Raw genomic sequence first — 27,852 nt, 5'->3', positions numbered from 1 at the left:
CACACGGCTTCATAGTAAACACACGCTCCATCACTGCCAGCATCATACTTAACTATGCTAATGTATGTATAACCAGTCAATCTGAACTCCTCAAACACAGACGTGTCAAAATATACTAACTGTAATTTAATTACAGCAGAGCAAATGATCATCCTTCCTGCTGGAGGCGACTCATCGCTGAGTGACATTTAATGAATTGCATTAACGTCATATGAAGTGGAGGAGTCATCTGACTTTGTTACTCACGGAGATATTAACAGGATCCATCAGAGCGTCTTCATAAAAACTGTCTGCAGCACTGAAGAGTAATCTGACAGATGGACAGCTCTGTTCTTCAGCACTGATAACTCGTGTTGCATCACTTTAAAAGTACTGGAGTGTCTTTAATAAATCCAGTAAGCATGGTCCTAGTTTTGATAACTTACTGGTCAAAAGATGTTCGGCATTAAGATAAAGCTGAGCTAAATATCAACTCCACGGGGGCAAGATGAACCCAACGACTCCCAGTGTGTTTCTAAAGGGGCAAATACGCCTGATCAAAGGTCGTCCACTAAAAGTTCTTGTTGTTTCCACTGACAGGCTCAGATTGTTATTCTAAGTGTGTGACAACATGACAGAAAGGATCCCTGCAGAGAGAGACCTGAAAAGATGTTTTCTTTAACCACACACAGACGTTACATCGCTCTCTTCAAGCCACCAGACTCCATATACAAAATCAGTCATTTAAACACAGCGGTTGCTGTTCTATTTTGCCGATTTTTGGTCGGTTAGTCTGCTTGTGTTATTGTGTGCTATAACAATACTGTGATGGATCTGAACTAACCATTTAAAATGCCAGAGTCACACAATAACCCCCTAAAAACCAACCAAACGAGGCAATGCAAGACCAGCAACATTCATGTTCTGTGAGGTAAAATTAGTGACTTTGTCAATGGAGTCTGGTAGCTTTGAAGAAAGCAATATAACTGCAGTTTCTGGTTAACAAAAGCATCTTACTCAAAAACTTTGTATGGATGTCAGAGGTCTTGGATTACATCTCTTACAGAACACGGGCGTTCGTTATCTACTGTTGTCCTGATTGTTAGTTTGTTTGTGTTATGTTTGTTAGAGTTTGTGCATGTATTTTCATAAATAACACGGAATGTTATCTCATCTATATGAAGGCAGAATCTGTTCTGGTTTCTGGTTTGGGAGCTTGAGTATTATTCACCGTAAACAGTCTGTGTGGAGAGCAAAAAGGGGCCTAAACATTGAGTAGAAATGCATTTTCAAAGAAAACTCTACTTTTAAAGTTGCTAAGCTGTCCTCAGTCTTTTAAAAACCCTGTGGGGCATCTATTATTACAGACAACCTACTCGACTTAAAGTTTGGTCATAGATTAGTGAACTGAGGCTCATTTTTGACATCGTCTCCGAGTTCTGTGAGGTAAAATTGCACTTTTTGTCAATGGAGTCTGGCGTCTTCGAAGAGAGCGATGTAACGTCTGTTTCTTCCTCTTTAATAAAAAGGTCTTTTACCGTAGGGATGGTCGTGGTCGACAGATCAAGTGAGATTAAGCAGATTGAAGTCAAGAATGAACCTTTTTAATGTACATAGATACGGAGTCCCAGAGCTGTAGGGAATCATGGAAAGTTTAGAAAACCTTAATTTCCACCGAAACTGATCCAACTGTTTGTACTGTGTTTGTATTAACTGAATGATTCATATAAATATTCACCAACACTTCAACAAATAATAAAGAGCGTTTATCAAAGTGGAGTTATAACTAAAGCCAGACTGAAATGATGTTTTCTGTGTGTTTTGTGTCTTGATATTACAGATAATAAACAAAACCCTTCCCTGTTGCATTTGTTTGACGGAGCACCAGTGTCGTGTGAGTGTGAATAATAACTGTAAATAACTGCGGGCAGAACATTTTTCCTGGTTCTCCACGTTCTTCTCTCTCCTTTGTGCAGCCTGTCAGAGCCGGAGGAGTCGGGCTGGAGCTGTTCCACATGACTGAGTCCCTGAAACACTTGTTGGCCTGCGGTTAACTGTGCTGAGTGGGACACACTGAACCAGCCTGAATCCTACAGAGCTTTCTAAAGCCTGCGGAACAAACACCAGGACCTCACAAATAGAAGGATTTCTACTTATTTCCACAGAGTCTTACACAACAGCCAGCATCAGCACGACACACGACTCACGTAAAGTGGGCTCAAAAAACGACCGAAGAGCTACACAAGAATATGTTTAATGAAAATGAATGTGTTTAAATTGTTTTACTCATTAGCCTCTCTCAGCTCCTCGTGCACATTCCTTATAGATCACAACTTTAGCGTGGGAAGTGGAACACACCTCCTTCACGGCCCGTTTTGAATGCATCCAACAGCTACGAAGAGGCCGGACCATGCAAAGCACTCACCCGCAGCTGGTCTCCAGCAGACTGTCCCCGACCTGCAGAGACGCCATGCCGAAGTCTGCTATCCTGATGTTGTTCTTCTCGTCTAACAACAAGTTCTCGGGCTTCAAATCTCTGTGGCTGGAGGACGACAGGAAACACAAGAGGGAGGTTAAATCTTCATCTGAATTCAATACTGATGTCGAGTGTGCTGACTGCCACACAAAGGTCTTCAGAGGTCCACTCAGCACCTGGAACTTTGGGTTTAATTAATCTGCTGCAATCATTTTTATCCTTGAGTGATTATTAGATTATTTTCTTATTAACTGATACGTTTTTTGGACCTGCAACACCTCAGAAAAAAGAGCTAAAGATGAGACAGCAGCATGTTGGTACAAAGAGAAACAACGTCAGAAAGCAGCAGACCCTCACATTCACAAGGAGACACATTTTGGTATTTCTTCTTGACTTAAATGATTCATCATTTTGTGCTCAGCTCTCTCTCTTTGGTGAAACATCCGTCCTCTCTGCCCGCTGCTTGTGTGGCCGGTTTGACCTCCAGGTTCAGAGCAGGGAGAACAGAAAAACAGCCTCGACCGGAGCAGCACGGTGCTCAGTTAACTTACCTTCCAGGGCCTTTTATTCTTTACTGTGATCAGATGAAATAAACACTTAATTTAGCTCAAGTTAAAAACAAATCCAACTCTCTAACTTGCAAAGATCCCACATGTGCCTCCATTTATTTCTCTCTGAATCTTCGTTATTGCCTTTCTTTTGCACCTACAGATGCACAAGTTAGCATCTATTTAGTTTGTACTTCAAGGTTGGCTTTTCCTAGAACGACCTGTGTATTTAGGAATAGGCATAAAATCTGTTTGGTTAGGGAAACACATCATGAAACCTCAGTCTCCTGGGTTAAAGTCCTACGTCGTGTGACTCAACATTTTACACCAATCAAACCTCTTATCAGTCTTTTTACTGACTTTGCACATGCTGCTTGGCTGAAGCAGTTGATGTGAGCATCTAACACTGCCCTGAGTGGGTTTGGAGTTAGTTGAAAGCGAAGTGTGTCTCATGCAGATGTAAAAGGCTACCTGTGTGTTTCTATGAGACACAGCTGACCCGTGAAGACCTGTACCGTTAATGCAGATTTACTTGGCAGTTAAGAGTCACAGACTTTAAGGTAAAAGAATAATTAGAAGCTGTAATTTGCTGCAGATTTCTTGTAGACATGAAGCTGCTCATCTGAAACACTTCTGGAGCAGCTGAAGTCTTTCAGATGTCAGGAGTCATGTTTCCCCTGACTTCCTCCAGATCACAAAGTCCCACATGTTTCCTGTCCACCGGCTTCTGGAAATCTGTGGTTGAACAATCTGGTGACATTTTTTCTTTTGCTTCTTTATTAGAGTTTAATGTAAAGCTGTGTATTAATACAGCAGCTCTGGAAGGTTGTAGGAAGCAGGTAGTGGTAGTTCTAAATGCTACAACAACAGATGTAAAGGAGGCCCAAGTCAGTATGAGACCTGCTCTTTTACTCATAACGAGGGAGAGAAATGAAACCAGCAGATAAGAGCTTGACTCTCGTCGAGTATCTCTCTGGTCCATCCAGGAAACACAGCACAGAATAAATCTGGCCCTTCAAAGCTAAACACTCGATGTATGATGCTGAGAGTCAGAGGCACAGCTTCTTTGATGTGCAATTGCTCTTAGATACACACACAGCGCTGCAGCCACGCGTAGAGGAACTAAAGGTGCTCTCAGAGATGAAAAGAGATCAAGAGGAGCCGGACCCCGTGAAGTCGCCCCCGGCTACAGCTGATGAGGAAGGAGGCTGAAGAGGAGGCAAAAAGCCTGTTGTGGGATAATCCAAACCGAGCTGCAGTCCAGAGCTTCTAGGAAACCGCTTCATACAAGGTTCTGAGCTTTAAAGCAGCACATACAATACTTTATGTTCTCAGTTATTTCACAGTAATATGGAGGATATTCACTTAATTGCTGCAAATTACAGTCAAGGGTGCACACACAATTATTTGTCAATTAAGGGGGAAATTAAGCAAGACTACAGATGGAAATGAGTTGTAGTTCATCTGATTGGCACAAAGTGATGCATCAAAGGACGGTAAAGGTAAAGGAGAAGTGTGTATTCACCCTGCAAGAGGTAATTAGTCTGATGCTTAACGCTCAGAGATAGATTTAACACAGAGTAAAAAAGCAAGGAATGAAACGATAACCTGCTGCCTTTGAAAGGCAGAGTAAATGCTAAAGAGTCGAGCTGCGCAGCCTACACATTCAACATGACCAAAAACAAAACTTCTTTGTTGTCGTATTTTAGTGAGTATGAAGGAGACCGACCATATGGAGTGGCTGTGGCAGAAGTCCAGAGCTGAGATGATCTGTCTGAAGAACTTTCTGGCCTCTTTAGGCGTTAGCCGGCCCTTTTTCACCAGGTAGTCGAACAGCTCCCCCCCGGACACATGCTCTAGCACCAAGTACCTGCACAGGAAGAGGAAACGGGTCAGAATTTACCTGGAAGATGTCGAAAGTCTTCTTCAATGGAAATACTTCAGTAAGTTACAGAATGAACAAACTGTACTTAAAAAAAGTGTCATCATTGTAGTTTTAAACCAGGCGACTAATGACGTCCAATAAATGCTCATTTTGCCTGACAGGCTCAGATTGTTATTCTAATACCTCTTTCCCATCAAAATTAGCACACTGACACAGGTTTTTCAGACCCGAGAAGACCTGCTTATAGATGATGATTGTCTCTTTTCCCATTGCCAGTGAAGTATCCTCCTGTCGGTCTGTTTCCTGCTGCGTCACCGTCTGACGTCACAAACGCGCCGGAGACAGGGTTAGTAACCAGTGAAGATGTTACGGTGGTTAGGTCTTTATTGTCTCTATTACTCATTCAGTCTGTTTATCAAACTCGGCGCCGACAAATTTGGAATGATGTTCGAGCGCTGCTCGGACGGAGACGGGCGGAGCTTGTAACTGAGATGACGAGGAGTCGCAGAAGTTTCCCGCGGAGCATAATCCCGCCGGAAAGGGGGCGGAGATTAGCGTGTCAACATGGGGTTTGTCTTCCCGTCAATGCTGATCGGAGCTGAGGCGATAATTACCCGGGTCTACTGCAGAGTCATGTGACCCGGGTCTGAATGCCGATTGTAACCTTTCCCATTAAGCAAAAAAGCCGGTGTTAGCAGGGTTTTCTGACCAGTGGGAAAACAGCTTAAGAGTCTGACAACATTACAGAAAGGATCCCGACAGAGAGAGAACTTTTTGTTGCAGAGGAAGATGATTTTTAAAACAGATGTTACATGGCTCACTTTTCAGCCACCAGACTCCATTGACAAAAACAGTGATTTAACTTTAGAGAACAGGGAATTGCTGGTTCACTGCTGCCTCGTCAGATAGTATTTTGTTATTGTGTGTTAGATAAATGTTTTGATCTGAACTGACCATTTAAAACTACAAACTTACACAATAACACAGACAAACTAACTGATCAAGGCAGCAGTAGAGCATCGACTCCTGTGTTCTGGGTGCTTAAATTACTGTTTTTGTCAGTGGAGTCTGGTGTGTTTGCAGAGAGCGATGTAACGTCTGCTTCTATCATCTATCTCTGTAACACAAAGGTCTATCTCTGAGCCTGTCAGTGGAAACAACAAGAACTTTCAGCGGACCGACTTTGGCTGAGCATTTGCAAGCAGGGATTTGGCAGCAGCTGGCTGTAGCAGTAGTATCTACTGAAGCAATTCATTTTGTATGTATTAGTTGTATTGAATAAAAATAGGGCTTAGGTTTAAAAATAAACCCTTTCTTTGAGTCCATACAAAGATAAAACATCCTTAAATCCTCAATCTAATTTTCCCTCGACATGTAAGAAGCATTAATGAAATAATTGGGTCATAAACTACTGACTATTTGTCCCTGACATGTTGAAGTTCCCACAAAACATTTAAGCACAGTGTAAATCCTTGAGAAAATCCCACACCGATGTGTGGCTGTGGTTTAAAATGTTATATCTCTGTTCTCGTTCATTTGTCATCGCTGATCCTCACCGCGCGTGCAGAGCCGCCTCCTCCTGCACGGACTGATTTATTAGCAGATTAAGGGATCTGCTCAAGCGTTTACTTGTCAGAGCTATTTAAATTACAAACGTGTTGGTTTGTGATTTGTGAGTGGGAAATCTTCTGCTGCAAACTGTTTGCGTCCACGATGACCATCCGTCCCTGTCCTCGCAACATTAAGAAAACGAATTCCTGCTCCATTTGACGGCGGCGCCTTTATCAATAATTGAACAGCGCATTAAGCCACGCCACTGGAGCAAAGCCGCCACACGCAGTAGATTAATGTATACAACAAAACACGGATATACATTAAAGCTGCACGGTCGCAGAGGGCGGGAGGGGGAGGCGACCAATAAAACATTACATGCTTTAATAAATTCCCTGAGCTCAAACGGCTGCATGTTAGATTGTTCTGCAGCGCTGGCGACAACCCGGAGATTAATTTAGACAATGTTTCATTTTCATATCCTATCCGTGCTGTTTGTCAGCCCTTTATGTGGAAATGTGAAGAAATAAAGAGTATCATAGAGTTCTTTTCTTATTTTTGCAAAGACAAAATAATTTTATTTTTGGCAGTTGTTGAAACAGCATCTCAGCCACAAGCCAATTCAATTTAGCTAACTTTTACTCTGCTTTGCACGTGTTTGACTTCATCTCAGTGTAAGAGTCTCATTTAGAGCGTTGTGTTACTACCGACTGACCCCTGCATGTTTTTCCTTAATGCATTACAGAGGTCGTCCGTTGTCAAGCACATGCAGTACATTGGTTTGATTTTAATAACTTCAATAAACTTGAAGTGTGCACCTTGCAGCTGTATTATCCAGGACAACAGAAGTGTCAGACCAGGACTCAGAATCAGCAGATACTTTGCAGAGAATGACTCAGATTGTGGAGGAAGAAAAACTCTTTTTAAACCATAGAAAATATTTTGTCGGTTATGAATGAAGGTCAAATTAATATCCAGCATTTTCTTCAAACATTTTAATTCGGTTTAATCCTAGAAATTCACCAGAAATAATATTTGATAAATATTAGATGTGCTTCCATTTCCTAGCCCTTCAGAATATATAATTAAATTGTAGTAACTAGTCCTTTACCACTTTGTGCAGTAGATTTACTGCTTTTATTTCCTGCCTCAGGCTAAAGTTGTATCTTAAATCTCAAAAGGTGACGATGCGGTTTCTCACAGTGTAAAAGCAGCATTCAGCCAAACAAGAGAGCAAATATACTTACAGGTATTTCTTATTTTCATAGACGTCATGCAGCTTTAATACGTGAGGATGCTCTATGAGCTTCAGGATGGCTATCTCCCGCTCCACCTGCAGGAAACACACGAAGAAGAAACATTCAAGAAATCATCTTCATTTACAGAAACAAACAGTCTAATGTTAATAATGAGTCTGCCACCACAGGCCTGTTTGACTGGGCTCAAATCAGAACCTGCAGACTGGACTACATTACACACACACACACACACACACACACACACACACACACACACAATTCATCACTGTGTTTCTCACACCGAGAGGCGCCCTGGGGTCTTTTCACACCCGTGTTGTTAGGCTCTTGATAAAAACAGAAACATTGAACATTTGAACTGAATCACTTGCAGAACTGTGTTTTTCTGATGCAAACACTCGTTCACTTTTCTTACACATTACAGTGTTTGTGTATCACAGCCTGATATCTGTTCTTCCTCCGTGCCACAGAGCTCCAGTGTTCTTCAAAAAACATTAAACACGTCAACGAGACGCACTGTTGCATTAGGTGATATAATCCTTCATTACCATGAAAACACACTCAATCCAATCCAATCCTTTCATACACAATCATTCTGCCCCAAATACTTTTAGATTAATCCGCTACTGAAAATAGTCCCCCACAAATTCCACATTTCCTCCTAAAGTGAGCAGCTGTTTCAGGAAATTACAGAGCCTTTAATAAATAATATATTTGCGAGTTGTTGCTGAAGATTCATGTCTTCAGTAGGAACCAGAGGGACTTTGAGCCGAGAGCCACATACAGGCAGTCAGAAAGTAGAGCGGTACAAGGCACTGCAGGTTCGGTTGATATTAACAACAGATGAAACAACACCAGACTTGTATGACAACAAATCACAGTTTCCTGTCATAAAACAGGAGAACATCACTTTAGCCAGCTGGCTGGGTCCAGCAGCAGCTGCAGGTCGGTGTCATGAAGTGGAACAGTCTGTGAAGAGTAAGATGTCTGGACATACAGATGCTGCCTGTAGCTGTGTCAGTGCTAACCTGCCTGCTGTGCTCGGGATTTACTGCCAGTTGGCACCTCAGCAGGCCGCGGGCTAAACTGAGTTCAGACCTCTGTGCTGCAGCAGCAGGTCTGCACGGACAGCGTCAGTCAGACATGGTTTCAAACTCTATCCCTAAGCTCATTGTGTGGTGTGTTTTATGTCACACCAAATGGCCAAATAGACCAAAAATGACATCAAACCGGGGTAGTTTAAGAAAAGATAACTACTTGATAGCAAAAATTGTTCCAGGAAGGAATCTCTAAAAGCTCGACAATCATGCAGGAAGGCATCCTTCAGAGGAAGAGGAACACATTCAGACACCCGCACGAAGCAGCTTCAGAACCAGCAGCGGTTTGAGATGGTTGATAACTATTCTGCTAACAAGCTACAAGTTTTAAGTCTGCATGATTGTTTCAGTGAGCAGTTTGAAGGTTCCTCTTCAAAGCTAACACCACCACAGCTTTTGCTTCGACTGGTGCTGATACAAGTGGAATAGATCCTTCACCAAGAACTGAAGTGGGAGCATCCACCGTGACGTCAAGAAAGGTCTGACGACTGCTGTTTTGAAGCAATTTGTTTTCACATTTTGGAGGTAGCCATGTTGGTTTTCAGATCCAGTATAGTGACAATATTTCAAAGAGATGATATAGATGAAGAGGAGCAAGGGGTTAGCAATCATAAGGTTGTCAAAGTTATAGCTTTGCCTGTGGCTAAATTATTATCTGGCTAATTGGACAATAACAAGCAGACAACAATATCTGCTAATCAACAATAAATACAACAACAGTATAATGTGACTGAGTGTAAACTGTGTGTGAGACGTGTTGGACGGTCTGTTCGTCCAATAAAGCGCACACACAGATTATCTGTCTGATATTTACATGAACAAATCTCCAAAAGGCTCCAACAGCACAAACACGGCCCAGAGGTTACGTTCAGTGACTGAGTTAGCTGAGGGGACACCTAGCAGACAGCTAACAGCTCCCAGCTGTCACTCACAGAGGCCACGCCCCTAATGCTGCATCACTTTAAGCCTTAATATAATGTAAACAGGTGAGCTGTATAAAAATTCTCCCCGTACAGTTGTCATGAAGAGAGAAATGAGCTATAGAGACCCAAACTGTTTTTTGTACCAGGCTGTAAACATGTTTATTTCTGCTGTAAAGTTTAACATGGGGCTCTATGGGGACTGACTCACTGCTGGAGACAGCCTCGAGTGGACACCAGAGGAACTGCAGGGTTTTGGTAAAGTACTCCTGAGTTGTCTTTGTAGTATGGAGTCTTGGTTAAGATACCTACACCTGTAAATGAAATCTCACCTTTAAGGCAGAACGTTTACTGATGTTTTCACCACAGGAGTCACTTTATCAATATGAGCGTGTTAAAGATGTCAGATCAGTTTCACACGTTCCAGCAAAGAGAATCGATGAAGGACAAACTGTGGTGGAGTCAGATTTAATCTATACCACAGGTAATCAAACTAATCCTCCACTGATTCATGTATTGATTTCAGACTCTCACCACTGCTGAACTTTAAAGCTGTGAAACACACAAACGTCATCTGTCCAGCAGCACACTGCGATCGCTCATTTTGCCCTCATCACTTTTCTTCTTGCACCTTTTTTATCAAACCGGCCCGAGAGTCTGAGTCATCCTGTGGTGAACCTGCTCAGAGGTGATGTGACAGGTGTGAGGGGCCGGACGACGGACAGAAGACAGCAGAAAGAGAAATTTCATTTCCATCAAAGCCGCCAGTCTTCAAAGGTGTGTCATGGCGAGGGATGACGGCTGGCAGCAAATAAATAATAAAAGAAATGCCTTTAATCTCTGGCCCGGCAGTTTTCTCAGAGCAGGCTGTCACAGCAACTTCTGCCTCCATCGCTCTCATCCTGAAACTCTCCTCACAACGCTGGAGAGGAAGGAGAGAAACTCAGCTGACATATGATTTCCAACAGTTTGGTGGAATAGCTCTGTTTCAGAAGGTTTGATATTTTTATTTTAGACTTCAAAACATGGTGAGATTGTGTCCATGGTTAATACAAACCTGGATATAAATGACATACTGTATATTGGTCACAAAACCAGTTGATGTGAATGTTAATTATGCCTACCACACACCAGAGGACACAAGTCTGACACCTCACACGGTCGGTGACGGGCGGAATTTGTAAGATGACGAGGAGTCGCAGAAGTTACCGACGGAGCATAGCATCGCGTCGGAAAGGGGGCGGAGATTAGCGTGTCGATACAGGCTTTGTGTTCCCATCAATGCCGATCAGAGCCGAGGTGATAGTCACCCGGGTCTACTGCAGAGTCATTTGACACCTTCCCAATCAAGCAAAAAAGCCGGGTGTTAGCGTGTTTTTTCACCAGTGGGAAAGTGGTTTAAGAGTTTGCAAAGGCCAGGTATCTTGCAGGGTCACTTTAGAGTACAACAAGATTTCTGTTGAGATTATTACCCATCATGCTCCTGGTGGAAATTTACAAGAAGAAAAACAAACAATGGATCAGAAACAGAAGCGGCTTTTGACCACAGCAGATCTTGTGTGTGCAGTGGTTTGTGTTTTCTGCATTGAATGAGGATGCAACATTAGCCAGGTTAGCATAACGAGCTAGTAGGTTCACCAGAGCTAACCATCGCTATGCAAACGCCGTTTAAGATCTAGCTAGTGTCTAACCCAGGGTGAATTCAGGCAGCAGGGGAAGGACCCAAATGCAGACAGCTGAGACGGTCACCTGAATCTGATGATTAATCCCCACAATAAAGGCATCGACCGGGTACATAAGAGGAGTGTAAGTGCTGAAAAATGGTTTTATTAATTCTATTTCCAGCTACTGAATCAACATCATAACTCTAATGGTGTCCATATCAGCTAATCGTTTGTGCTCCAGCTTTTTGTGACATAACAGCACTCTAACAGCAGACTCCCCAGGTGTTACACTGTCCCCTGGCAGGTGAACACACAGTGACTCATGCCTGCGATGGATGCAGCTGCAGCTCATCTGCCCCTTCTCTCTGCTATCAGATCTAATTACCCTCGTTTTCACCTCCTCACATCAGTGAGACACAGTCGAGCACACACACGTTAGCATGGTGGAGGCTAATTAACACATGTACAAGGTAAATAGACATTCAGCCCCCTGCCCTTCATGCGTGAGCGAGGACGCGGACGTTTATTCAGCTCAATTATGACCCATATGGTTTTTTAATGTGGTGATAAAGTGTGTGTGGAGGCGGGAGGAGAGGGAAGAAACATGAGCTGTAACATAGATGCTCGGTCCTTTAAACTCCTCCAGCATGTGAAACACGAAGGCTCAGTCTCACTCAGGACTCAAGGACTCCACAGAATCTTTCCTGTCAGGTCACCTCGGGTCTGATCCTGCTCGGGGGGGAACTGAACCCACAGCTCTTTAATTCTCCCCAGCACCGGCCGGCTGGGTTGTCTGGGTGACTGTGATCTCTGCTGAATCCTGTCTGGTCCTGTACCGCCTCAATTATCTCAGGCTCATCCTCACTGTTGAGCCGAATTAGCAGAAATGTTTCCAGCTGTGTTCAGTGTCATTAAAAAAGCCTTAAAATATAAGCTTTGATCAGGTTAGGTCGTGCACCATGCAGACCGCAAGCTAAGGAATACTTGATGTTAATCGAAGGCAATTATTTCTTCAGGATATATTAAAACACTAATATCAGAGTTTAGGCCAATATATCTGTATGACAAAAAACGGTACTTTAAATCGCAGCGTCAGGCTTCAAAATATGATCATCTAGGCTCATTTAGCATCAGTGCTGTGTACGCAGGGCTCCATGGTCATGTTAATAAGAATAAACAACATCCTGTTAGACGCTGATCAGATAACATAACCCTTAATGATCACACACTGGGGGAAATTACAGACGCTGAAGATTCGAAGCATAAAGGAGTAATCAAGCAATAAATGAAAAAATATAAACTACCATTATAACATAATAAACAATAAATAAACTCCTACACACATTAATAATAATAATAACTTAATTAATTAAACACACTTTGTGCACCTCTGTGTCCCAGTCCAGGGGCTGCAGCCTTGGAAGGCGGTATTTGAAGGCTGATTGCGTCAAAGAAGTGCGTCAAAGGCTGTCCCGCTTCAAAGGCTCCTTCACTTTAGAGTGTAAAAGTTTTCGGTTTCCTAACCCTAACCCTAACCCTCTCTATAGAGATACAAGTGTTTAAGAAAACAAAAGGGCCCCTTGAGACAAATTATTTTTAAAATAAGTAGCATTAGTTATACGTTAGTTATGCTAGCTAGTTAGCCCGCTAGCTACCTGTTGCTAGGCGACAGGAGCAGCGTTTGGTGACGTAAGGGTAGACCAGACCGTCTCGTTTCAGTTCGAAATTAAACGTCTACGCAGGCTACGAATAGAGCATCCTCCGTGGACCGCCTCCTTCGAAGGCTGCAGCCCGTGGAGTGAGACACAGCTGCTGATTTAAGGAACATTTGGAGTGGTCTCTTAATTTGTTCCAGAGCTGTATATGAATATGTAAAATATATGTACAAAAATGTATAAATAAAAGTAATGTGTCTAAATAATTATATTAATAATAGTAAATATAAAGTATAATAATTTATAATAATTCTCTGAAGGCTCATGACCACAGCTGAGGGTTGGAACATACATAAGCTCAGTTTCATGTCGACTGTGACAGTCTGATACATCAACTGCATCACTGTAAGCAAACTATATTTGATTACTTTGTGCACTTAGTATCTGTAACTCTCCCGTTGTTACTGCTCTCTCTCTCTCTCTCTCCGGCCTCGACAGGTGTTTGAAAAGACGACTGAACGGACCTGTCTGAAGAATAAACCAGAGATGAGGTTGAGGAATGAAACAGTGAGTGAAAAATTAGACTTCTTTATTTGTAATCATTCATGTTTTTCCATTCAGCTATGATTACACTGAAGCTGAAGCCAAGTGTGAAGTCAGACAGCAGAGGAGGAGTGATGGTGACCTATCAGAGGAGATCTGCAGCACTGACAGTGACTCAGACTTTGGCTTCATTCAGAGTGAGTCAACTTTGCGACACTCCCTCTAACACTGACTGACTCATTCATTCACTAAACAGCAAACGATGAACAGCACTGCTCCTTTCATTCTCTAAGTGTGGCCTCTGCAGACACGCTGCTGTCAATCAAGCACACACACACACACACACACACACACACACACACACACACACACACACACACACACACACACACAGGGCCTGAAACACAACCATATAACAAATGCTCAATCCAGCCCCTTCAGAGGAAATATTACAATCAAACCAAACAAGCGAAACACTCCACTTTATCAGATGCTTTTCTATGTCTGGTTCTGGGCAACCAACGTGCACCATCATTTTGGTGATCACTGATACACACAGACATAACAGGCCAAAAGATCAATACAAAATAATAAAGGCAAGAAAAAGCATGAGTGTTTGGGTGAGCCTTTGTGATTTTGCCACTAAATCCTAATTGGAGCATCATTTGCCCCAGGTGGGCAGGTGGGCAGGTGTTATATTGACACCCTGCTGATGCCTCTTCTCCTCCAGCCCTCTGAGGGTCTCAGAGATCCTGACTCATGACAACAGCCTCCTCCAGTCCTCCTCCTCCTCCACACATGACGGCTCCTCTTAATGAATTATGAGGACCGACTCGGTTGCAGCTCTGCCTCCAAATCCCTGTTTAATTGAAACACGATACAGAGCTGAGGGCACAAGGGGTGATAGATTGAAACATCCGCTCGGTAATCAAACCGCCATCTGTTAATATGACGTCCAGGCGATCCTGCAAGAGGAGGAGTGTCGGGCCTTCTGCAGTGTCCAATCACGGTCCGGCTGCAGCGGTGCAATCAGGTCGACCGCTTCGTGTGATTTGGCTGAAGAGACGAAACATCTCCGCATTTTATGAAGCAACAAGAATCAATTAAGTGGAACGTCTGCGCTGTGACAGAGTGAGAAAACAACTGAGAGGAGGAGAGGAGGATAAGAGGAAAGAAAGGTTATGAGAGGCTAAAGGAAGAGAGGAAAGAAGGAGAAAGGAAAAAGGAAAGGTGACAAGAAGAAAGGGGGAATAAAGGAGTGGAAGAAAGGAAAGGTGACAAGAAGAAAGGGGGAAAAGGAGCGGAAGAAAGGAAAGGTGACAAGAGGAAAGGGGGAATAAAGGAGTGGAAGAAAGGAAAGGTGACAAGAGGAAAAAGGAAAGAGAAAGAAAGGAAAGGTGACGAGACGAAAAGGGATGAAGATGAAAGGAGAGGTAAAAAAAAGTGAGAAAAGAAAAGGGGCAGGAAAGAAGACGAGAGGAGAGAAAAAAAGAAGGTGATGAGAGTAAAAGAGAAGAAAAGAGGAGAGGAAAGTCAAAACTGGAGAGGAAAAAAAAGAAGAGCAGAAATAAAAGATGAAGGATAGAGAGAGTAATGAAAGGAGAGAATAGAAGGGGGAGATAAAAGCAAAGAGGTACATAAAGGAAAGAAATGAGATATGGAGGGAGAGGAGAAGAAAAAAGGAAAGGAAATGAGAGAAAAGGAGAAGGAAAAGGGAAAGACGAGTAAGAGAGAAAGGAAAGAGGAAGGAAAGGAGGGTTAGAAAGAAGGGAAAGGAAAGAGGAAGGAAAGGAGCGCTATAGAGCTTGAAATCAAAAGGAAAGAGGAAACAAGAAAGGAAAACGAGATGGCAGGATCAGAAAGAAAGGACAGAGGTCATAAGGGAAGGAAATCAGGGCAGATATCTGCATTCCAGCCGCCTCAGCTCAGCCAATCAGAAGAGAACTTGTTGTGTGGGTGCTGCTGCTGTGTAGCTACCAGGCGGTGTGCCCAGTTTTTACATTCAGACGTCTGGTGACGAGTGAGCTGGAGCCAGCAGCCTCCTCAGAGTGTGACTGAATCACACAGAATACATGAGCAGCCATCATACGGGGGGGGGAGGCTGATGTGAGGACGAGCAGATTAAGGTCAGTGGTGAATCATGGGAAAAGGGCAGATGCTCTCTTCTGTGGTGGATTACATTCAGCATCCTTTTGCTCGTCACTCCTCTGCTCTGTCACCTCTCTGCCTCTGTGAGGTTAAAGGTCAACCAGATACAAAAATACTGCAGTTTATCTTTGCAGACTGAATTGTCCTCAAAAGTCTCCTTTTTTCTAAAACAAACAAATCTGGTGATTAACAGGTGAAAACACTGAAGAAAGCAGATGATGAGAACGATCTGTGTTTCTTCTATGCTCTTTGGTGGACACAGGACGTCAGGAGAGGCTGCGAGCTGAGCTGCTGCCAGCTTGTTTGTAACAATAATGCATAGATGATATCAGAGTTGAGTGTGTCATAAAGTATCCACAAATATCTGAGTTAAAATAAACGTTCAGAACCACAAGAAAACCTTATTGAAAAACGTCAGACCACTCCTCAGGACTGTGTAGGCGTGGCAGATCCCGTGCTGAGTGACGCCTGCCGGGTCCGGATGTACGCGTTCTCATGGCAACTGTCAACACAACACTGGCGCTTGTTCTCCGAGTCCACCACAGTTGGAAAATAAAAGAATGACATGTTGTCATCTCCACTGGTGGATGTGCATCCGGGGACAGCCACGCAGGCATGATGCGGAAAAAGGCGATCGTTAGGTAGCTAATTGCAACAGGTTTGTGCAGAGACGTTCAGGGTATGTGGACACGAGTTAGCTCAGACTCAGAGAGGAAGACTGATCGCGAGCAGAGAAGTGTTATTGCACCTGTGAGGGCGGGACAACTGCTGCTGATTATTTCATGATTGGTTCATGGAATTAATGACGTAATAAATACCCTAACTTAACCAAGCCCGATTCAACCCCGATGTCAGGGAAGTTAACAAAGAAAGAATGGCAATAACTGAGTTTGGAATAAAAACAAATTTCTAAAACTTTTAGATGCGTACTGGTATGTACATAAGACCCTAAATTACATGGAAGGATTTTGTGGATTTGGGTTTCCAGGGGTGTTAATGTTAGGATTTTTCCATGTTCATTGGTCGCGAGGTATTCACTGGGAGCCGAATCATCTCTGAAGGTCTCCTGCTCTCCATGACAACGGGATCATGTGACTAAAATGAGTAAAAACACTGAATAAAGCAGTTTAATGTTAAAAATCGGTGTCTTTCCAAGGACGTTTGGTGTAGATTAAAGGACATCGGGGCTATGTCTCTATCAAATGTAGACACCCAATGACCGAACTCCTTCTTCTGATTAATAATTAAGTTAGAAACAAGGTGACATGACTTGAAACACAAAAGATGTAGTCGTCTGTTAATGTCTTAATGTCTGACTACAGTAGATTTGATAAGTTTGCGTCTAAAGGAAAAACATGAGGCTGATGTAGGAGTCGGTGCAACCCTGAACTGAAAAATAGGACGGACTAGTCGAACCTGAACCACTGACAAACTCTTTAATCCTTACACTACAGACAAAAATCAAATATCATATACTTTGATTCACAGGTGACGACGTGAAGTTACAGGGTTCTCCTACATGATGCTAAAGCTGAGAAGGAAGCTGCTCTTGATACCAGAATTGATTTATTTTTATCATCAAGTTGCAGGTGTGAAAGCAAACATGCTGTTCGATGCTGATCTACAGATACACTGAGGTCTTCAGTTACATAAAGCACACACACACACACACACACTCTTGGTGCAGTAGGAGCAGCGGGTAGAATCAGCACAGTTAAGTCAGTATTGACACCATTAACACGAGCAGCGAGTCGTTGAGGAGATGAAATGAGTCCGGTCAGGCATGACAGGGCCGAGCTCGACCTCTGAAAAACTCACACACACATTCAGCTTCACTTCAGCTGGAAAAAGAGATTTAATCACACACACACACACACACACACACACACACACACACACACACACACGAACACCAACACACACACACACATACACCAACACACACACACACACTCACGAACACCAACACACACACACACACACACACACACACGAACACCAACACACACACTTGAGAGGCAGCCAGACGCAGACACACACCCTCCCTGCTGGTTTGAGTTACGTCCCTTATGACCGGATTGTAATCACACAGAACACAGACACTGACGGAGCACTGACGGAGCACTCTGTGTATATTTGTTAATTCAACACCATTATTGTTTGAAACTAAAGACTCAGGGGCAGCCCCACTTGCCACTATCTGCCCCGTCTGAAGGTCCGATGCACTTAAATGTGCTATAAAGTTCTGCAGCTGGTTGCAAATCGATCTTGTTTTGCGTCTGATTGTGGAGATGAAATGTGGGCACCTCCACTCTCTGCTGCAAGAGACATACTCCTAAGATAACGGAGTTTAATTGCATCCACATTTAGATGTGTTTGGAGGGGGAAGCTTTTGTTTATTGGGAAGCCCAAACTCTACAGATGTGACACCAGTTTCACTCTCTGAAACTCTTCTAACTCTTCGTCTAGAAGTTCTGCATTATGGATGCAGAATACTTGTTGTTATGTCTCAGTCACACAGGTGTGTTCAACATCTTTAATTTGTGTTGGGTTTTTTTGCTCTATTGTAATAAAAGTAAATGCAATAATTAATTTTTTCATTATCATTTTAATTTTCAGTAATGAATGTCATCCTGCGTAACAGCTCCAGACCGCCTCCACAAATCTGCACAAACGTGTGTCCTTTTGTGCCGAGGTTAAAACATTTAAAAATATGTTTAACACACTGAGTTTAAAGAATTAAACGTTTGATTTCTTATGTTAGACAAAGGTAGAACTGTGTGTGTCTGTAAGTGCTGGAGTTTGTGAATTGGATGTTTTTAGAATTGCATTGAAAGGAGCCAATTTAGACCTGAATGACTGCATAACGCCTGATTTAATAACATGCAAATGCAGCACAGTTAGAGCTTCATTTACACGTCTTTGGGAAGTAGACGGTTTCTTTTGTCACAGTTTGGCAGCAACACAAACTCTGCACTCCGTTTGAGAATCGTTTTAACAGCTTAATTTGGGGTTAACTGGAAAACAACACATTTTCAACTTTCAATATTTTGTGTTTGTCTTGCTGTTATATTAAAATGAGCATAAGCACTTTATCATTATTATTTTAGATTCAGACAGTTTCTTTGATACATAAAATATATTTAAAGTTCACAAAAACTGCCTGAAACGCCCCTCTTCTAATAAAACAGCCCATATGTGACACTGACTGAGCTACATCTGTCCTCTGTCTGTTAGCCGCTAACGCTAGCAGCTGAGGGTCCTCCGCATGTGGTTCCTCTAATGAGCCTCTCCGTTAGCAGCAGCAGAGAGACTCAGGTGTAAATGCCAGGTTTGACATCTGGTTTCCAGGCGTGGTGCTGCTGTAAGGTGCTGATCTCTGAAGTTGTGGCGTAAATGTCAGGCAGCTCATCTCACCAGGAATCTCAGGACACACACACACACACACACGTGCACACAGATGGCAGACATAGGAAGCTTGTACGAGGTCAGACACACAGTTGCATGTTTGCGTAATAGTGTGCACATTAGCTCCTGACAATGCAGGAGACCGACGTGCAGTAAAGATAGTTAATGATGTGACAGTAGCGCTCTGGCAGGCTGCAGCAGCAGAGGAGCTCCTGAGATTAAAAAAACACCCTGCAGGATTTATTTCTGCTCCGTCTCCATTTTGTCAATTAAAGAGAGTGTGCAGGAGTGTGACGTCTCTGTGCTTTGGATTTTCAGTTGATGACGTTTGGGTTCCTGTAAGATGCATTTAATGGCTGCTATTTGTGTAGCGCTTTTATCCACAGTGCTTTACAATTTGCCTTCCATTCATCATTTCACACACACACACACACACACACACACACACACACACACACACACACACACAGAGCGATGGCATGCCAGCTACCATTCAATGTTCTTTTCTGACCATCAGGAAAATAAATTATTGTTCAGACTTTTGCCAAAGGCCACTTTGACTTTGCTCAAACCGGTATCTCTTTTTTTTGCATGTCTAGTTGTATCTAACAAAACCTACGACAAAGAAAACACACAATTCATTCATTTGAAGCTCGCTGTGGACAAAGCAGCACTCAGGGCTGTGACGGTGACCACAAGACCTCAATACTGCGGTTATGTGACACCAACCGCGGAACAGACCCAGTTATTTCAAATATCATCGACCCCCAGCTTCAATAAATGAACTGAAACTAAAATAAAAGTCCAATATAACCAGTGAAGCACCGTTTTTTCCCCTTCACTCAAACATCATTTGCTGGTCGCTGTGGCGGCACAGAGAAACAGCAGGATTCAGGTTTCAAGTTTGCAGAACAAAAACCAGGAGATGCAGCAGTGAGACACCTTTTTGTTGACCCCAAGAGAGTGAGAGGAACAGTAGAAAGACGGAAAAAAGGCTGGTATGCATAGCGATGTGAGGAAGAAGATAAACGATCCGCGCTAATGCGTGTGCGTGGAACCATAGCACGCAAGAACTGCAGCTCAGAGTCTCCGACAGTTAATCAGGATGAAGGATGAAGAAATGTACACCACAGTGAGTGACAGGAGGGACGGGACAGGAACACTTGCTGCTTGTGCTGCTTCATAGAGAGTAATAACGTTTTTAAAAACGATGGTAGTCAACGCGTTTTCTCCGTCTCTCAAGTGACATTTTTACGGTGTATTGTGTGCATAAACGACAAACAAAGCATTTACTGACATGCCGTGACAGCTTTACATACCTACATATCTGCACAGCACTCTTAAGTCACTGGGCCGGGGGGGCGCTTAACCGCCAAACCGTGAGAGGGTGTTTGATAAATTCAGTGCCGTCACAGCCCGAGCAGTACGTTTCCTCTCTTGCCCTGAACATGTGTAAGTCATGTTTTCTGATGAAAGATCTTTAATCTATGATTATAATAATCCATCTTGTCGCTGATGTTATGTTATGCATTTAATTTCAGTATCAGAACAACAAAATAAAAATCACATCGAACAATAAATGTTGAGTTTAGAGGAATTTGATGTTTATCTGATTTCCACAAGTGTTTCTCTGTGATGTGCGATAAGATTGTTATCTTATAGAAGGATTGATGAGTGATAAATAAACAACACAGCGTGTATGTCTGCTATAGCTCCGACTGCGTCCTACTGCTGCTCCTCATGTTTCACACCTGCTCGTAACAAGTGGAGTCTCCTGAAGCCAAAATAAATCAAAGTAGCAGAAATTTGTCTTTGCCTTCCCAAACCATTAAAGATGACTGCTAAGATTTGGAGCCGCTGTGACTCTGGTGGGGCTGCCCCCCCGAAACTCTGTCTGTGAAAAAGTTCTTCAAGTCGAGCCATTCATCGTAGTTACTAAAAACGCAGCGCGTCATGATCAAACTAAGTTGAATATCACGTCATCGCTTCAGTCCGCGATCACCTGCGGGAGTGTGTGTGCGTGTGTGTGACTCTCCCTCTCTCCCTCTGTGCTCGTGCTCTCCCCCTCTCAGCGCTGCCAGTCTGCAGCACAGTTTGTATTGTGTGATGTTTTTTAAGGTCTTATGAAGGTGAATGAGGCTCCTTGTATTTTCACAGGGCCTAAGGCTGTAATATATTTAATCCGAGTACCCCCCCAAACACTGCTATGTGACTTTTTTTATTGTTTTAATGAACGAATAGTCTAATCTTCGTTTTGAACCGCCAGATTCAATTCTTCTCAAATAAATCTGATTGGCTACAGCCCTAGATTCTGGCAAAACAGAAGATTCCTTCAGCTGCTACAGAAATAACACACATATTTACTGTCTGAGGTCATGTTGGGTTATGCGGCGTTATAACTACATCAAGCTGCTTCCACCTTTGTTCCAGAAAACAGTCATAATTCACATGACAGGTCTTTGCCAGGTAACTGCAAACAAGAGGATCTGACGACTGACCGAATGTTTTCAAGAACGTCTGTTTTTACTGGACTCGGAGAGTTTAGTTCGGCCGCTAGAGACGCCGAAGGAGTTGTAAATAAACTGTATCAGGGATGAAGAATGTATTTATATGTAAAAATGGTTTTCCTTTAAAGGGTCCGAGTGTAACAATGAACAAGGGAAATGTAAATGTGTCTTGTGTTGTGAACAGGGGATACATTCATATGCAAAACCTCAAAAGAATACATCCAAGGCTACACAAAGTTCAGGATAAAAGCTGCGGAAGAAGAAAAGAAGGAAAGAGAGGACCGTAAACCAGCAGCCCCCTGAAAATGTCAAACAAAATGGGGTCTCGTGTAGAAGCAGAGGGAGCCGAGTCGGGTGAACTTCATGTTTTAAACATGCAACTCCACAAAATCCGCCTGTTTTTTTGTTATATTTTTATTTATATATTTTAGGAGGCTGATTAGACTTCATTGTGTGAGAACAACAGCACCATAACTCAAGCCCATCGCTGCCTGTTGCCATGAAAACAGAGCCTTAGCATCTTCCTAAAATAAGACCGTGGCGGGATAAGATTAGAGGAAGCTGCCGGGGCAACCCCCGAGACGGCTGGCATCGAGCACAACAACGTCAGCAGGCGGAGGAGAAACGGAGCCGCGGAGCAGGGAAATCATTTCAGCAGAGAGGAAACAGAAGCATCTGCTGCCTTCATCTCCTTCATTCACATCTAATTAGAAACACAACAGGCTGCTCGGAGATTATCAGATGGAAATGGAGTGAAAAACTAACAATAGACCAGTGTGTCGGTTTGTCATGATGCCAGAGCTGTGCTGATAGAAACGCTGAAAACACTGATACTATGGCAAACAATGTGGTAAATACATTAAACAGGAGGCTTGAGATCCGGAGGTGAAGTCGCAGCAGGATTCACTGAATACTTTTAACACTGGACTCTGAATGCAAACGTGCACATGTCCATCTGAAGTTTGTTTTGGATTTATGATGCAGGCTTAGACAAACCGAAAGGTCAAGAGAAGAGATTAGCTGAGGTGACAGCAGCTAGCAGCTCCCACCTGTCATTTAAAGCCACAATGCACTTAATGCTGCATCACTTTCAGCCTTAATATAATGTAAACAGGTGAGCTGTATAAAGATTCTCCCCGTACAGTTGTCATGAAGAGAGAAATGAGCTATAGAGACCCAAACTGTTTTTTGTACCAGGCTGTAAACATGTTTATTTCTGCTGTAAAGTTTAACATGGGGCTCTATGGGGACTGACTCACTGCTGGAGACAGCCTCAAGTGGACGCAGAAGGAACTGCAGCTTTAGGCACTTCTGTATTGAAGTCCTGAAGGAAGCTGTGTGGGTAAAACTGACAGCGAGTGTGATCAACAATAGTGATTGCTATCTCATTTGAATGACCCAATATCTAATATGTGTAAAAATGTGTCTGATCACTCCCGTTTCTGAGCGCTCCTGAACGCAGCATGACTCAGCGCATCCCCCCAAAACACGGCAGTGAGGGAGACATGCCCGGACTTGTTTAGTGCACCAACTACGGAGACATCAGCGATCGCAGACGGACTCTTTTCATCGTGTGTGCGTCCATGAATGTGAGTAAGTTTTGCACTGATGTTCATGTTGCTCTCTGTGAGCGTCGGCTTTGGCCGCGAGTGTTCTCAGCACGTTGTTAAACAGTATGCCTTCCCCCATATCTCTTAGTCTCGTGTGGTTTTGTTCTTCGCGCTGAGATCTCGTGGCCAAATCTCGCGAACCCGCGAAGTTGAACCCCAGTTTGTTTAATCAAAACACAAGCCAGATGTTCAGACTGAAAATCTGAAACTGGACAAAAAGTTTCTAAGCTGTCTAATTCATAAAATGGTTAATATTGTGTTGACTGCTGCGTGTTTGTCATGTTAAAGTACAGGATGTAACTTATTTGGGGTCAATTCTTATTGTAAACAAATTAAAAACGTTGATAATGCACCAGGTTAGAGGTGCATTTATAATGTAACTGAAATACCCCAAAACAAATGGATATCAAATCAGGAGCTTGTGAATCTGAATCGAATTGAGAAATCCTTATCGATAACCAGCCCGAGTGATTGCAGGTAAAGGTGGAAGCAGGAAACGCATCTTATAACTCTGAATGTATTTACAGCTGCAGTGTTGTTTTCTATTTTAAAATATTCAGCCTTACCTGCAGGTATGTTTCCAACCTGTCTGACTGTTTGTGGCTCTTCACCTGTCGCGCTTATTTTTAGCCATTTCAGCGCTTCGTTACCAAATCAATGCAAAGGGCAAATCACCTGACCTTTAGGTGCCACTGATGTTTATCACACCTTGTAGAGTGACTTTTAAGTTATCCTGACAACATTCATGAGCTGTTACGGAACGAGAAAATCAAACACCTCCTGCGCTCACGCACGCCCACAGTGACATCAGTGTTAACGACCAATTAGCCGCCAGCATTAACTGACCACAGAGGTCCTCCTCACTCACTTTGCTCGATAGGATGCAATGACAGTTATCAGCAGCAAGACACGACTACAGCAGCAATCAGCCTGGTCCCTCGCACGCACGCACGCACGCACACACACACACACACACACACAATTGCAAAGTACTTAAGATGTGGACAGAGAACTGAAGAGGTTTGACGCACACACTTTCTCATTGGAAAAATTGACAGCTGCTGATCATTACAGCAGATCTAATCGACCTGAAACCCTTTTAGTGAGTAACACAAAAACACACACACAAATACAGAGTGTGTGTGTGTGTGTGTGTGTGTGTGTGTGTGCCGTGATGAGTCAAAAACGTCTTTACATGACATTAATCCGGTCCAAACTCTGCTTATTAAACAGAAATGTTCTTACACTCTCTAAAGGGTTGTCACGTGTATCGGTGTGTGTGTGTGTGTGTGTGTGTGTGTGTGTGTGTGGAGTCAGAGGCAGTAAATTATAATAGAGGCTTTCAAATCAGTACTTAGAGACTCAGGGTGCCTTTTAACATGTTATGAAAGAGCAAAATACAATCTAGAAAAAGCGGTTTCTTTCACTTGTATCAGAGCTTTTGTGCATTAAAGGAGTAACTTGTGTTGGTGTTAACTGCAGTTAATGCTGTCAAAAACTCCAAGTTAATTATTGAGCTGCCTAAGTGGACATAAAAGTCCATTATTGCCGGCAAGAAAACCGTTGTGGTATCGAGCCATGCAGAGTTTTTGGGTTTTATTTGTCCGGATTTTCACATATCTGTAAGTGAGAGATTTCTGCTCGCTTCTCACGGCATTGAAAACATACATTGTAAAATATTCACAGCATCAAGTCTTTTAAAGAAACAGTGTCCCTGCTGCTCTTCCTGTTACTGCTATATCCATTGTACACCCAATGAGGTGATAATATTCTTGTAACTGGTGCTGCCGCTGAAATCTGACAATTTGGATCATCACTTGAAAAGACTGAGCTACGCAGGAGCCTCCATCCATTATCTACACCTCTTATCCTGTTCAGGGTCGCAGGGGGGCTGCAGTCTATCCCAGCTGTCATTGGGCGAGAAACGGGGCGGGTTTTTCAGACACAGGAAGACCCGCTTATAGATGCTGATTCTCTCTGTCCCATTGCCAGTGGAGTATTCGCCTGTCGGTCTCTCTTCTGCTGCGTCACAAACGTGCCAGAGACAGGGTTAGTAACCAGTGAAGATGTTACGGTGGTTAGGTCTTTATTGTATCTATTACTCATTCAGTCTGTTTATCAAACTCAGCGCCGACAAATTTGGAACGATGTTCGAGCGCTGCTCCGACGGAGACGGGCGGAATTCGTAGCTGAGATGACGAGGAGTCGCAGAAGTTAGAGACGGAGCTGAGGCGATAATTACCCGGGTCTACTGCAGAGTCATTTGATCCTGAAGCCGATTGTAGCCTTTCCCACTAAGTAAAAAAGCCGAGTGTTAGCAGGTTTTTTTGACCAGTGGTAAAGTGGCTTTAGAGTCACCAGTGAACCTAACGAGCATGTCTTTGGACTGTGGGAGGAAGCCGGAGTACCCGGAGGGAACCCACGCATGCAAGGGGAGAACATGCAGACTCCACACGGAAAGGCCCGCTACGTCTGAACCGGGGTTTGAACTAGAAACCTTCTAGCTGTGAGGCGACAGCGCTAAACACTGCAGCACTGTTAAACCTTGGAGTAACATGTCAGGCTATGAGCTTACTACAAACTGTCAGTGCAGTCTGATATAGCGGTAACCTGATAAAATGGGGAAAAGGGAACAAATAGCTTAAAAACAAACTGTCAACAGATTTATAGGGAATATTTCTTCAGCAAAAAGTGTCTCATATTCTGTGGACAGTGAGACTTGGACATTTATTTCCGGAGCACCTTTAAACTCCTTTGTCTTTGATGGTGACAGACATTTTTAAAAGTGACACGTCTCTGAAAACCTGGACAAAATAAAACCAAGTCTCTGCCTGATCGGAGACCACTGAAGATAAGTGAAAAAATATGTTTAATTTGGCCAAAGCGACAATTTAATATCTTCACAATTAAACCAAGTAATTGCGTCTGCTCCACATACACTGCACACTGCTGACGTTTCTTTTCATTATGTTCAAAAGTCTCCTTGCTTCCCTCTCTGCTGTCTTTTTCTCTTATCATTGCTTCTCTAAGTGCGTAAGTGAGGGAAAGACATGAGGACGGAGGAGGCAAAGCAGCCAATGAGTAATCCTTGATTTGTGACGTCAATCTGTGTGTGACATGAGCACGTGCAGCATTTATACGGCACACCACTTAATAAAATACTTCTGCGTAGGAAACACGTGAGCTCTAAAGTCTTTAAAAGCCTCCTCGTGTCCTTGAGGTGCATTAAAGGGAATGGAAGATCTTTCATATTGGCGGAGGGGGAACAATGTGCAGGTCACAGGAGGAGAGAGAACGTGAGGAAGTATTAGTTAACGTAATGAACAGCACCCATTGACGGCTGAACATGAATCAGCCTCACAGGAAGTTGACATTCTGAACATGTGACTCATCCTGTGTGATGTGGCTGCAGCTGTTTGTTCACGGTGTAGGAGGACGGAGGAGTGGTGACAGTAATAACAAAAGGCAACAAAGAGCAGGAGCCTGTCCACTGTGTAACACCTGCGCTGTGTTTAGCATGTGGGTGAAACAGGGACACTGAAAACCGGACCTGCAATGCATTCTGGGCCCCTGCTCTTTAAGTGTGGAAACGAGTGTGGGTGCAAATGATGGCTCCGTTAAAGGAGGTCTGTCAACACAAAATATGTTTTTCTATCAAGCAAATTACTGGACATATTCTTATTCTAAGGAAGCCACTTTAAAAACTATTACTAACAGGAGAAGAGCAAAACATCAAACAACTACAAGCAACAAAAATGACTTCTTCTTTTTGAATTAGAGCTTTTTAGTGACTCAAAAACTTCAAGTTTGAAGGTTAAGTTTGGCTATGTTTTGTATTTTTTTCAAAGTTAGCAAATCCCATGAAAGGAACAAAAACAACAATGAACGAAAACGACCAGAAAGAGTCTGTCGCCTGATAAACCTTCTGCTCCAAAATTCTCCATTGTTTAAAAACGAGGCTGCCTTCGCCTGGAATTCAACCAGAAATCATGTTTGTGCAACAGCTTATTAAGACCACAGACAGTATAAAATTGTTTTTGAAATTATTTGATGCTATAAAAAGGGGGTGTGGCCTCATGATTGACAAATGGGGCTCCTGCAGTGTTCTGTTCCCAAGTAGCAGAGTAGAGGAGGAACGGCGAGAGGAGACGTAACTAACACTAACACTACAGTCAGTGAACTTTCCATAAGCGTGAATATCTGCTTCAGACCGACACAAGAAGCTGTTCTGCTGCAGACTGAGCCCACCTGAGGGCTCCAACACGGCACGGACACCTGAGGGCTCCAACACGCCAAGGACACCTGAGGGCTCCAACACGCCAAGGACACCTGAGGGCTCCAACACGCCAAGGACACCTGAGGGCTCCAACACGGCAAGGACACCTGAGGGCTCCAACACGCCAAGGACACCTGAGGGCTCCAACACGGCAAGGACACCTGAGGGCTCCAACACGCCAAGGACACCTGAGGGCTCCAACACGCCAAGGACACCTGAGGGCTCCGACACGGCAAGGACACCTGAGGGCTCCAACACGCCAAGGACACAAGGTAAAGGTGTGTGTCGGGTAGAGGAAGGGGCGGGGCGTCGATGCTGAGGCTCCACCA

General features: G+C 43.4%; 1 protein-coding gene across 3 annotated transcripts in view; it reads right to left on the bottom strand.

Annotated features, from left to right (window-relative positions):
* LOC138612532 (serine/threonine-protein kinase BRSK2-like) overlaps positions 1–27,852 on the bottom strand; it is a 140,164-nt gene that overhangs the window by 43,554 nt on the left and 68,758 nt on the right. For all 3 annotated transcript variants that reach the window (XM_069685886.1, XM_069686044.1, XM_069685965.1), the window contains exons 3-5: positions 7,687–7,772; positions 4,733–4,873; positions 2,405–2,521 (exon numbers count right to left, since the gene is read on the bottom strand). In XM_069685886.1, the coding sequence (XP_069541987.1) occupies positions 2,405–2,521; positions 4,733–4,873; positions 7,687–7,772 (344 nt within the window). The remainder of the gene's footprint in view (positions 1–2,404; positions 2,522–4,732; positions 4,874–7,686; positions 7,773–27,852) is intronic.

The sequence above is a fragment of the Semicossyphus pulcher genome, unplaced genomic scaffold (assembly GCF_022749685.1).
Source record: "Semicossyphus pulcher isolate SPU_LCO1_2020_fin unplaced genomic scaffold, fSemPul1.0.p SCAF_1, whole genome shotgun sequence".
Taxonomy (NCBI): Eukaryota; Metazoa; Chordata; class Actinopteri; order Labriformes; family Labridae; genus Semicossyphus; species Semicossyphus pulcher.
This window is presented reverse-complemented; position numbering and strand designations above follow the sequence as displayed.